The sequence below is a fragment of the Neolamprologus multifasciatus genome, chromosome 11 (genome assembly GCF_963576455.1).
Source record: "Neolamprologus multifasciatus chromosome 11, fNeoMul1.2, whole genome shotgun sequence".
Lineage (NCBI taxonomy): Eukaryota > Metazoa > Chordata > Actinopteri > Cichliformes > Cichlidae > Neolamprologus > Neolamprologus multifasciatus.
In genome coordinates, this window is record NC_140449.1 from 33,123,525 (window position 1) to 33,137,189 (window position 13,665).

Consider the following 13,665-nt stretch of genomic DNA (forward strand, 5'->3'; position numbering starts at 1 on the left):
TCTCACCTTGGGTCAACACACCTGAATCACATGATTAGTTCGTTACCAGGCCTCTGGAGAACTTCAGGACATGGTGAGGAGCTAATTTAGCCATTTAAATCAGCTGTGTTGGTTCAAGGACATCTAAAACCTGCAGGGACACCAGCCCTCGAGGCCTGGAGTTGCCGAGGCCTGGAGTTGCCCACCCCTGGTGTACACCTATGGGCTGAGATCTGGTGCTGAGTGACAGTGAGAGCAGAGGTGGTAGCTGAGTCTAAACCTAATAACTTGTTGTCCCATCCTTGGCAGCAAGAACTCCAATGTGATAACTGAGTCTTTCACATCACTTGGAGGAGGTTTGGTCCACTGTTCTTCGCAGAATTGTTTTAATTGAGCCACAATGGGGGGTTTCCAGCATGAATGGCCTGTGCACGGACATAACAAAGTATCTCAATCTGATTTAAGTTCCGACTTTGACTAGGCAAACTCCAAACCTTTTGGGATAATTTTCCGGTTGCATAACCCAAGTGTGCTTGAGTTTCAGGCCCTAAACTTACCAATGCGAGTCACAACTTCCACAACGTTAAACTTTTGCCTCGTCAGTCTACAGAATATTTCCCCAAAAGTCTTCTTTTTGGTCAGCAGTGGTTTTCTCCTTGGAATTCTCCCATTTTTGTCCAGTTTCTTGCTTATTGTTGAATCATTGCCTCAACTGAGGCCTGCAGTTCTTCACATGTTGTTCTGGGTCCTCCTGAATGAGTCATCACACTCTTGGAGTAATTTTAGAGGTCCAGACACTACTGCAAGGCTCTCCACTGTTCCAAAAATGATGTATTTGTGGATAATGACTCTCACCATGGTTCACTGACAAAAATATTGGGTCAGGCCTTTTAATCTTTAAATTCAGGCGTTTACAGACACATTTTAATGGGTGTATAAAATCAAATGCAGTGTGCCTTTGAAAATACTTGTAAAACAATGGGTCGTTCAAAGACCTCACTGAGTCTGAGCGTCAGTTCATGAATTTTCTTCCCTGCTAAATATTCCAAAATCAACTGTAAGTGGTATTATTACAAAGCTGAAGTGTTTAGGAACAACAGCAACTCAGGTAAACAGTATCGGACCATGTAAAGTTACAGAGTGGGATTGACAAGTGCTGAGGTCCACAGTGTGTAAAAGTTGCCTGCACTAACTGCAGAGCTCCAGACCTTCTCTGACATTAACATCAGCATGAAAAATGTGAGCCGGGAGCTTCATGAGATGAGTTTTTACGGCCAAGCAACTCCTGTAGATATAGCTGACCCAGTAATTTTGTCAATTTAGTGTATCTGTAAAGTTAAACCATTCGAACAGCATTAATGCTTTCAGCTACAAGCTAATGTCAGCATATCAGTGATGATTATACTAATAAAACTAGGCCGGGGTGATGATTTCTTTCTTCACCGTGTTAGCGTGTGCCATGTAAATGAAAGATGAGGACAGTTTAATCTGATAAATTATGTAATATTCAGGTTTCCATTGTACCTTTGTAATTTCAAAGATGATAATCCCCCAGTTTATGTTAATGTGCTGTACATGGCTGAACCCTGGGAAAATGTGATGTGACAAGGAAGATACTGCTGCAATGTTCCTTTAATGTGCACCGCTCGGAGCTAAAACAGCCATTACTGTGAGTGAGCATTTTGTTGGGCTGTTTTGTCAGAAGTTAGTATTTAGTTTTCTATTTCAGCTTTAGGCACTCGTGCTTGTCACCTCAGCATTTAAGATGAGCAGGCAGTTCAGTCCAACGTGATAACTTTCACTTTTAATGTGTGGTGCACACGCAGCAGCTGAGAGTGTGGGGTGGGAGAGTAAATTAATAGGGAGTGAGCCATGGTGCTGTTGTTTCCTCAGGCCACTGCTACCATCTTCCAAAACAACACTCCACACTTAATTAGACCTCACATAATATCACAGGTGCAGAATGCCATAATCCTTTCCACAAGAGTGTCCTAATGCCTCCAAAAAGAAAAGGAAAAAAATAAGAAGATTTGATTTAAACAATCAAGAGTTTCCTCTCTCTCTCTCTTTTTTTTTCCTTTTTTTTATTCAAATCAGGCAACAAAGTATGTATCTCGTTTACAGTAACATAGTTTTCTTTTTCTTTTTTTTTCTCCCCTCTTTTTCCCCTTCCCTTCCTTCCTCTCCCCATCCTTTTTACATAAAATATAATTACCATTATATAAACAATCATATATCTATATATTAAAAAAAGACCAATGTATATAATCTTGGAGCAGATATGGGAGGAGGCCATACCCACTTATTAAAGTAATCTATAAAGGGTTGCCAAATTAGGTAAAACTGTTTAACATTATCTCTCAATGAGAATTTAATTTTCTCCAACTGTAAATGATACATTGTGTCTCTTAACAAAGCAGAATGAGTTGGGGAGGCCTTATTTTTCCAATTTAGAAATATAAGGCGTCTTGCAAGCAATGTTATAAAACTCAGAGCACGAATTTGTTTATTATTTAAGTATTTAACTGTAGCTACACCAAATAGTGCCATTACTGGGTCTTGGGGGAGCTGTTTTTTAAAAAAGACAAAGTTTTAAATATTTTAGACCAGTAGGTAGCGATATTAGGACATGTCCAAAACATATGTGACAATGAGGCAGAATTCTGGCCACATCGATCACATCTTGAGTCAGCATCTGGCCCTCTCTCTTTTTTTTTAATCTTACATTTAACACATATTTTAAATGCTTTTTTTTGCCTAATGTAAACAGTGACTTTAAATTTTAGGTCCTTTTTTGTGCCTGTGCAATGGTTACTGCTAGGAAGCTCACGACAAAAATCTAATTAATTCATAATGAAATTGAACATTGAGTCAGTTATAATGTTTTTATTTGTGGGTAAATCTTAGAGGTGGGAATCACCATACATCCCACGATACGATATTATCACAATACTTAACGCACGATACGATATTATTGCAATTTTTAAAAATATTTTGCGATATTCAGATTCTGTAGATAAAGGTAAACTTTATCAATATTCATTTTATCTAATATCAAAGTCTCACACTCAGTCTTTCTCTCATTTCAGTTTTATTGTTGACAAACTGAACGGTTTGTATTACAGTCTAGTCCAACTTAACTGAACGCAACCATCTGGTACAATTATAGCTATTCTGAACTATGCAGTTTATGAAAACTATGCAGCCCCTTCAGCAACTGAAGAATTTGAAAGTAAATTAAAACAAAATATAATTTTACATTAAATAAAAAAGTTTTAAACTTAATTAAAATAAAACATGTCTTAAATTAAAATAAGTAAACTGTCATGTTTATTGCTGCCAAAAACAAGTTAAACACATTTGGACAGTGAAGGAATGTCAGGATTCTTGCTCAGAAAAAGGATCAACATGCTCTGAAGTCAGAGCACAAAAACCTTTTTGTAACAAAATATCGATTTCTGCTGTCCCTGTATCGATACATTATTAGCAAACAAAATATCACCATACTACACAGTATCGATTTTTTCCCCCACCCCTAATAAATCTCCTCCATAAGCATGCATTGGGACACAGAGCTGCCCTGAAACAATAAAGAGGAGATGATTCAGCTGTAAGGTAAAGTAAAGCAGTTAGGGAACTGCAAACAGGGAACTAAAACACTGCAACACATGTGAAGGGAAAACACATTTTTAGAACCTGAAAGTATTCCACCTATAACTCCACCCAGGCATGCAGATGTTTGTAGGCTTTACAGGGATGAAGATGCAGCAGAAGCCTGTAAATGTCACTGCAATAGTATCACTTTTCTTTTTAATTTACAGAGGTAATAACAATGTCTTGTAACTTGAAACATACACAGTTTGTCTTTGACAGTGTTGGACTGATCATTTGTAGATTTTTCTAAACCGTTCTTTTGATCAGTTATCAGCATTCAAAGAGAAAAATACTTCCTGAGGTTGTAGTTACATTAATCACATCAGCGTCTCCTTCATTTAAGATTTATTTCCTTTCCCTGTGCTCATTTCTTGCAACTTTGAGTTTCAGCGAGGTGTGTGTGTGTGTTAGAGTAAATTTGTTAAAAAAAAGTATATTCTTTTTTTGCATATGGTGTTGGTGTAACTGGGTCTTTCTGGGTTTTCAAAGTGTGTACATATTTCATAACGTTGATAACTGCATGTTTGATATAAGCATGTTCTTCATGCTGTCTTCTTACCTTTCTGAACCAGGAAACATGACACATTCGGCTGCTTTCAGATGCAGATGGCGTTTGGAGAGCACGATTTAACGCCTTTTTCTTTCTTATCCTACAAGCATGAGTTCTGTTAATGATACGCTGCATGGCATGCTGCTCTAACGCTTTCAGGCTGTTGCGTCTCTGACACTGCTGTGTGTCTCTGGTTGCCATTATATATGTAAATATGCCTTAGGAAGCATTTTATATGTATATTTATGTTCTTGTTCTCTGTTCATGTTGTGTTGTGCACCTTGTATGTATTGTTTGGGTGGCTGTTGATTTCCTCTACCCTCACCGCCCTTCCGGACCCTCCCCACTTGCGCACAAGTCGTCCCTCATTTTATTTATTTTCGCAATCAGTTTTCTCTTCCTGCCTCCTGCTTTTAGTCCTCCTCTGCTTTCCTTTTTCCTCTCATCTCCTCTCCTCTCGTTTCCTCTCCTCTCCTCCTATGTTGATGAGATACGGTGATTTCTCTTAGGGGAGGCGTCAGTCCATCCTAGTGCAGCCCCGTCTTGCGCCTGTCCCACCCCGAGTAACCAGGTAATAAACAAGCCGGCAAACTCTCACTCTCCATCCATAACTGCTGCCTCTTTTCCACTTCTACTGTTCTCTATGTGCGTCCCTGTCCTTATACAGCATCCTGTGAACTCACTGCAGGCCCACACACTGACAGGCCCACTTTGCCCACTCATAAAAAGGAGGACTGTCACAGAATGTCTGGACAGAGACGACTGATGTTTCGTAGGAGCACACCTGTGTGTTAGGGTGACAACAAAATAATGTCAAATTTTAGTTTGTCGTCTTCATCTAAATCTTATCTGCACTCTCCTGCCCATAAATCATGTACTGCAATATCAGTAACTGCACACAGTACCAGGCTGACCTGTGAACATTATGTCCCATGATAATATGTCCTCGAGAGGCAGAATTTTAAATGTGGCTCAATAAAAAATTGATAGGAACACACCATCCTGAGCAGAGGGCATGCTTTAAAAAACAAGAGGATATCTTTTACTGATAAGACAAACTGAGGGCTTTCACGACCACCACTGTGTGAATTAGCTGTTTGTCATCAGGCAGAGTGGCTCGCTAATGTTCAGCTAACTTAACATCTTAGTCCAGTTACAATTGAAGGTGATGTTCTAGGCAGTAACACACAGCTGAAGCCCTTAAAGTCGGGAATGACTGTGACTCTATTCAGCAGGTTTTCAAAAATTTAATTAAAACACCCAAAATGGGGTTTTTTTGGCAGAAAACCAGTTTCAGCTAAAAGCTCCGATTTTATTGTCTCTGTTCAAAAGCTTCAAATTACTGTTGGAGAAACAGAAAATCAATTTGATTTTAAAACGAGTCCAGTTGTGAAGGATTCAGTTTGAACATAAAATTGTATTCATAAATTTAATAACTATTCATTTTGAATTGGCTACCGCTCCAATTTGTACATCCGATTGGCTCTTTTTGCAAGGCTGCACTGCGTCTACCTACCAATGTAAGAAAGATTTCATTAAGTGATGGCCTTATATGATTAATACTTTAACCTAAAGGATAACACATGCTTATGAAATCTCCAGTGACAATGTGAAGTCTGCAGCCTCACGTTCTCTGCTGCAGGGATAAAGGCTGTTTTTTTTAGGCCAACTGAAAAAAAACAGAAAAATTAAAGTTTTTAATACTCACATTTTGTTCTGCAAGATAATATCAACATATTTATACTGCTTTTGTGATTGTAAGTACATGTAATCACAGCGGTATAGGCATTTGTTAGCAAATGTTTTCTTTGGGGCAAATAAAGGCTTCAGGGGTATTTACTTATATATTTATGGTACAGGGTAAAAGTCGTGAGCCACCTTGCATTTCTTTAAATTTTGTTATAAAAATAGGAAAAGGATGCAGTGTGTGACATGATAAAGGACCCATGCATGCAGTGATGTATTGATACATGCAAAGATACATGGAAATTCAATAAGTAAGGCAAAAATAACTGTGCAAAAAGCTTCAGAGTCAAAATGACCACCTTTATTTTTTAGCACAGCCTAAAGCTCTAGCACAGCTTTGAGGTGATGTTCTCGTCATTTCTTTAAGCAGTCTGCAGGAATCGTTCTGCAAGCTTCTTGAAGGACATTCACAGGCCTTCTTTGGATGTCGGCTGCCTTTTCTTCTGTTCTCTGTTAAGATGACCCCAAACTGCTTCGATAGGCCAGTCCATGACTGATAGTTTTCCACTAACGAGGGGTGGCTCAAGCCTTTTGTAGCAATATTAATATCAAGAATACATAAACAGAGGTCGAATGAGAACAAAGAAGTGCAAAAATTCTAACTATAACTCATTTCTGTGAAACTATGTGAAAATGCTGTGGGGGATTTTTGTTGCAGTGACCAGCTGGAACAAACTGACAGCAAGGTACTGCAGTTTAAAAACTTTTTTTACCATACCATCATACGTTGTTAGCATTTTATCCTTTTATGATTTAAGAAGCAGGTTTTCACAATGTTTTCTAATGAGAAACCTGTGCTCACTATATTCCTTCATTAGCTTTTTTCATGAAAAACGACTTTATTTTGCTGCATTTTCCTGCTATTAACAACTTTACTTACACTTGAGGCACCTATAGTAGAATTGTAATGGTCTATTTATTAGCTACAACACTGCTAACATTTCATTAGTTAGCAAACAAAGGCAGACATCCAAAAGCGAGCAGAACGGGATGTTTTCATTGCTTTCGTTTCATTACTTTTAGAACTTTCTTCTGAGACATGGTTTAGATTTTAATCCAAGCCATAATCTTGCCTTGGAATATAATGTAAATCAACCTCAACTAGTTTTGCTGCTCAAACCAAACCAACCTGCAAGCTGAGAATAACACAAAAGAAAGGAAATATTTCTGTCAGAAGGCTTTCTGGCAGGAAGCCCTGAAGGCAAACCTCTCCTGCTGCCGATTTATGCTGAAAGATGTATTTTATTTGTATGTGTTTTTACATGCACAGCTGCAGCTTTAAATTCTCTTTACTCTGACAGATGACAAAAATGTGTCATTTTTCACAGCGCCATGATTGGAACTGTGTGAAGTGAGCTTCTCTTCCACAACACACACGCATAAAAATGACATTTTCTTTGTTTTGTCGGGCTGAATGAGGAGGTAGCCCGCTGTGCTTTTTATTGTCACCCTTCCAACACACTAACGTGTCTCCTTTTATCCACTGCTAACTTGGAAATATTCTGTGATAGACCTCCTGGATGTTTACTTGAATTAGACGAGACAGAACTGAGACTGCTTTTTTCTCTTTATGTTGACAAATAAGCATTCGACATCCCCTGACAAAAATATAAAGAAATACTGCCGTAGCTTTTTTAATGTCATTTCAAATTCTCTGTGTGTGACTGTTGTTGCTCTCTGCGGATGAAAATGTCATCGCTTGTTCACACATAAGATCCAGTCACAACCAGCAATCCACAGACATATATGCCAACATTATTATGCACAAATTAATTTCAAGTCATATACGGAGAACTTTCTACTTTGCGTTGAATCAGCTGCTGAAATGCAGAGAAATCAGCAAATCAATGGGAATCATTGATTCTGCTGCTTTTAATATGTTGGCATTTGCAAAATTCCACTTCTCATTACATGTAATGGCAATTTTTCTTTGGCTTTAATTAAACTAAAGTCAGTTTTACGGAAGTATTTCCATAATTATATGCTACTTACAAACAGCATACGTTTCATATCTTTTTAACGTTCTTTTGATGACGTTTTTAATCGATAGAAGTTGACTAACAGATATCTAAAAGTATCTTTAAAACAACTTTGAATGCAATGAAATTGTAGAAGTAGCTGCAATAATTCCAGAATTCCAGACTTTGGATTTGTGAGCAAGAAACTGAATATTTGCAACTGTTTGCAGCTTACAAAAGCAGACTGAAAACACGGCTTCTCGAGGCTTTACTTGTAAATTGTAAAGGCTTGCTTGTAAATCAGTCTGAAAGTAAATGAAATATTAGTGTTATTCTCTTTTATTGCTTTTTTTTTCTTCAAACGTGCCACTTTAAATGCACATTTTCCATTCAGATTCCCATCCTTCCTGCCACGCCCCATGACAAACGACACGATTTATGTGAAATCTCCGTATCTGACCCAGTCCTTCCCTGAAGAACACTGATTATCGTGCACATGTTTTGTGTTGTGTTCTGTGTCTTTCAGTGAATCCGTGTGTTTTTCCTGATATGTATGTGTTTCTGTACGTGTTTGGCACCTGGGCGTATTGTTTGTCCGAATGGTGGCGTAGGTCAGCTGTTATTGTGCGTCTTTTTATGTGCGACATGCATACCGTGTTCTTGCTTTTTGCTGTTTTCTTTTTTGTACTTTCTATCAAAGCAGAAGCTCAATACCCATCAAGCTAGGCTTTTCAAGACTTGCAGGTCTCTTTTTATGTTTTTTTTACCCATATATAGAGTGATAAAACCAGCACGTACAGCAGGTATTTAGTCTGAAATGTGAAGGTGAGAAAGATTTCACAGTTTCTGTAGACATTCACGTTCCAAATTGGAGTGATTGGAGATTGGAGGAGATGGGTAAGAATTTGTGTGTGTGTGTGATAATTTATTTTCTGCATCATTTACAGTACACTTAACATTTCCACTAAGTGTTTTGTGTTTCTGTCTCCAATACTGCAATTTTCATTAGCATACAAAAACACACGCTCACACCGAGCTGTAATTGAATGCACCACGTAATCAAACACTACAGCCCACAAAGAGTGAAGCAAGTTTGGTAAGTTAAAAAGGATGTCAGTAAACATTTTTGCCATGTCTTTGTTCAGCTGCCTGATTTCCCAGTTTAATAGGCATGTGTACTGGACTACACATGGATATTAAACAACACTGTTGGTTGTGTTGGAGACTAATAAAACCAGTGCTATAGTGGAGTCATGTTACTGGCATCCTGTAACTGTCTGTAACCATAGTAGATTTTAGCTGTTCATAGCACCAGTTAGCAACTGAAAGTGTTTGCATTCATTTTGGTTCTGATTGAGAAGAGAAAAGGCCCGCCAATTCACATCTAATTCTGGGGTAATTTTTTGTTTTTATTATTATTATTTCTTCTTTTTTTACTCTTTTTAACTGAAATGGAGACACCTCACAGCGGACACACCCATCAGACACAGTTTAAGCGAAGATTATTTGCTTTTGATGCTTTTGATTCATTTTCTCTACTGGATGCAGACCAAACTATCTCTCCTCCTTCCTGTCTTCCCCTCTACAGCACTTCATCCCATTCACATTACAGCGTCTCATACTTCTTGTGTGTGAGCATTAAAGTGGTTTTTTACTGTCACATGTATAATATGTGAACATTTTCCTGTTTGATTTAAAGTTAAATTACTGCACAGATCTTCGAGCTCTTTTAGATGCTTGCTGCACTCGTCCTACACTGTCACTGAATCTTTGCAATTATGTCTAGACACCACACAGCAAATGTGTCAGGCACCATAAATCAAGTGCAATTATTTCAAGAGGTTTCTACCCAGGTCTGCTGTTAAAACAGTGAATTCCAGCTTTCAAAATGCTTCTGTATTCAAATCATCTTGAAGTCGTGCATTGTTACATTAAGCAGCAGTATGAATAGAGTCATCATAGTTGTCTATTGGCATAATAACCCAATTGTTTTCTCTTCCCACTGCTCTTAGACATCAGTGAACGAGACTGGAAGTGAAGGCTTGCAAACAGACCTTGATATAAACTAATAAAACTCTAGTATTGCATTGCTGTTATTTCGCTCTAATGTAAGTAAAAAACAAAAGCAAAACCAAACTTTGTTTGAATGTCTAATCAAAAGCTCCAACCCAGGAGGAACACCCGTGCAGCAGCCCGCTGCGGTGATCAGTGGCTTTGGGTTGGATGTTTTGGTTGGTGAATTTGACAGAGGTTTGGATTTCATGTCAGACTGTTTAAGACTTCCTTTTTAAAGTTGCTGCTGACCTCTATGTGTCTTGACAGTTTTGCATGTTTTGCGTAACATGTTATGCTACAGCGAGTGCTGTTAAGCTTACTTTCAAGCCATAAGACTAGTGCTCTTTTTCAGTCTGTAATTTAAACTATTTTCAGCTGCTCAAGCACGCGCTTTTACTTTGAAAATTAGTGGTTATTGAGCGTTATTTGTACTCACTGTCAGAAGATGACTCACTTGACTTCTTGACTTTGCCTGACACCTGACAAACACCTACTCGTGCCAAGAGGATCAGGATCCTTTGACCTCAAGATTTTTAATTCCCCTTCATCTCCTCTTTACCTGTGTCCCTTTTCTTGTGCTACCATTTCTATTGGTGTGCGTCACGCATCAACCTCGTAACTCATTGGGCTCTTTCTCTCCTCTCTCTGTGTCTCTCCTTCTTTATGTGTGGTTCTTCCAATCCCTTGCCACGCGTCTGTTATTTTCCAAACGCACCTTCGCTTTGCTTTGACCATTGCTTCTACACGTATGCATTCCATCTGGTTATTTCTGTTTTTCGCTGTTGATGTTTTTCCCTTCAAATCATGTCCTTCTCTGGTGATTTTTCTCTTTTATCCTCTTTCCATCCTTATCTCACTGCTATTCCTTGCTCCCACACTTTCACACCTCTTCAACGTGTATTTTTTCCCTTTACATGTCTGCCTTGATTGGACATCTCCTGTTGCAACTCCTCACATCCCTCCCATCTTTCATTGAATGGCCTCTCTCCTACGACCATTTCTCCCTGCTCCCACTCCTCTTTCCCCTCCCTTCTCTCTCTATCTCGCTAGGAGGACCAGCTTTCCTCCCTGGGTTCTGCAGACCCCGGTGTGAAAACTGAAGGTGGAGGGGGAGGTGGAGGAGGTGGAGCAGTAACCAACGATCAAGGCCTCAGAGTCTCTTCCTCGGGCATTTCCTCTGTCAGCTCGCCCCACAATGGAGTCCTCCCTCAAACCATAGATCCTCCCTCTCTACCCGCTCCTCATCAACATCCTAGTCAGAATGGAGAGCTCCGTGGCAGCCAAACATCTTCCCCAATGACAACTGGAACTACAGCAGCAGCAACTACAGGCATAGCAGAAGAAGGGGGAGTAGGTCAAACACAGCACTGAGCCAAATCAGAGAGAGATGACCCAAAACGCCACCCCTGCCCTTTCCCCATTTAGCAAGACAGTTCTTTGAAAAGAAATCCCCTTTTATGTTCTTATTGCCCAGGCAAGAGAGAGAAGAAAAGCGAGCAGGAGACGAGTAGTAATCATACAGCTACTGTACAGTGCTTAACACATTAACACACAACACAAAGGGCTCTTCAATGGACATTTGTTCTCTTGATGCTCACATGGAGCTTCAGATAGTATCAGTCTTGCAGGACAAGACAACGATACCTTACGTACTTTGAATCTGTCAAACAAAGCATTAACATGCATACCAAGATATGTGAATATGTGCTCCGTGCACTCATCGCCTGTCTTTGATTCCACTAGAAACAAACATGTAAGGATCAAGAACTATAGAATGTCTTGCACCCCAAAGACTTCATAGTAGCCATTAGCAAAGAAGTGCTAGAAGCTAGAAGCTAGCTTACAGTAACCCTTGACTCCCATGGATGTAGATGCATTAATATATCCTGAACACGCCAGGCTACAGTTTGTTTTAGTAGGAATGTGGCAATGTGGTCTGGCTTTCATAGTGCCTTTGAGTGTTTTTCCAACAGGGTTTTACAATACAGTTAACAGACGGCGATCAAGTTGGCTTTGCAAGTAAGGGAAACAATATATGGGCCGAAAACAGAGATTCAAAGACACAAGATCAAGCATCATAGCGGTTTGAGTGATGAGAGACATTTCTGGGAACTTCTTTCTTCTTTTCAATCTAAGGGACGTCTTGTTTTTGGACTGAGCTCGTGCAGTTTTTCTCTTCTCAATCTCAGAACCGATTTGTGATAAACTGGTGCTAAACAGAAACAAATGGTGCCATTTTCCAAGTCAGCTGTCTGTGTCTGCCATAGCACTGCCTCTTTCATGGTTCACTCACTGTCTTTTCTCTCTCTCTCTTCTGCAGTTTGTCTTTGACAGGACTTTTTTTTCCCTCCCGATATGTTCCGTGTGTGTCCGTCTTTGTTCTTCGTGCATCATGTTGTGTTATGCTTAAACGGGGGTGTTGGGGTTTCCATATCTGTTTTTGGTTTTTTTTTGCACTCCTCCAATCTCTGATTTTAATCCCATTTAATAAAAGCAGCTCCCAGGCTCAGAATTGATGGATCAACTATTGCACTTTTGCCTCCAAAGGCTATCTGTAGTTTACAACTAGCACTAGTAATTTTAATACTTTGAAAGACAGGGATGAATGAAGTGTATTCGGTGTTTGTTTGTTTTTCTTTCACTTAAATTATGTTGATTCTTTGTGTTTTTCTAGAAGATGATTATTTTGCTTGTTTCAGACACAGCCTTTAATAATTTATCTTGCAATTTTCACCAAAACAAATAAATAGTAAAAACAGGTTGGTAGTTGTTTTGGGCATACACTACATTTTACCCCATTTTTACTTTCAAATTTGCCAGTTACACACAGTTTCCTTACAAATATCTGTGAAAAGACCATTTCTAGGTTTGCTAAGCCTGCCGTTAAGTGCCTGGGATAGATGTATTGAGTATCCTTTGGCCAGTAGACTAGCTAGTCATCAACCAAATGCACCTTATAAAGCCTTGCTTAACACAATAAAATAAATTATATCCCTGATTCTACAAATTATTCTATATTATATTATCTTATATATTACTGTGTGTAGTTTGCTTAGCTTGAGGTTTCTTTTTTTAAATGAAAAGAGACCTGTTGTTGAAAACAAAGCAAAAAATCAATAAATTTTAGAGAATTGTTTGATGTACTTTGCAAATGAACTCATGATTTGATTTCTCATGTGTCCAATGCTGAAAACACGTCTTTGAAATGTTTGCAACATGTATCCATATCCCTTCATTTTGTGTATGAACTGTCTGCTGTAAGGTTTGTCTCGATGTGAATTTGTTTTTGTCTTCGTAGCCTCACACGCCGGTGTCGCTCTGCAACAACTTGTTTTAAAGTTCAAGAAGTGTTTCACATCAGCCATTTTTCACTTTAGACAGACCACAACACTTTTGTTCTTGCCGTGTCAAAGGTCAAAAATGGCCTGCAGTGGTTAAGCTTAGATTAGACTTCTAATGATAGTGAATGTTGAACCACCAAATGTTTATAATGCTAGCAGTCTTATGCAGGGAAAGATTGTCTATTTAGGGCTACTTCTTTCTTGTGAATTTACTTGTGTGGTGAATGTTGGATTCAAAGCGGGCTAGGTTATGAACATCAGTGTCTTTTCTGAGACGTGATATGATCCGTGATTGAGAAATTAACATTGCTGTGAAAATACCTCAGTGACTCAGGTAAACAAGCAGTTGCCTCAGAGCTGAACACAAAAACTATAGAAAATA

The 13,665-nt window shown here is 38.9% G+C and overlaps 1 protein-coding gene across 12 annotated transcripts in view; it reads left to right on the forward strand.

Annotated features, from left to right (window-relative positions):
• The window catches only part of syngap1b (synaptic Ras GTPase activating protein 1b), a 215,110-nt gene that overhangs the window by 196,200 nt on the left and 5,245 nt on the right, over nt 1–13,665 (forward strand). For 7 of the 12 annotated variants that reach the window (XM_085178259.1, XM_085178261.1, XM_085178262.1 and 4 more), the window contains one exon: nt 10,993–13,449. The exons of 1 other annotated variant lie outside the window; for it this stretch is intronic. In XM_085178259.1, coding sequence (XP_085034385.1) covers nt 10,993–11,313 — 321 coding nt within the window. In that variant the 3' untranslated portion in view covers nt 11,314–13,449. Of the gene's footprint in view, nt 1–4,573; nt 7,538–10,992; nt 13,450–13,665 lie in introns of those variants that run through there. 4 more of the 12 variants (XM_085178263.1, XM_085178260.1, XM_085178266.1 and 1 more) reach the window with 4 other exon arrangements.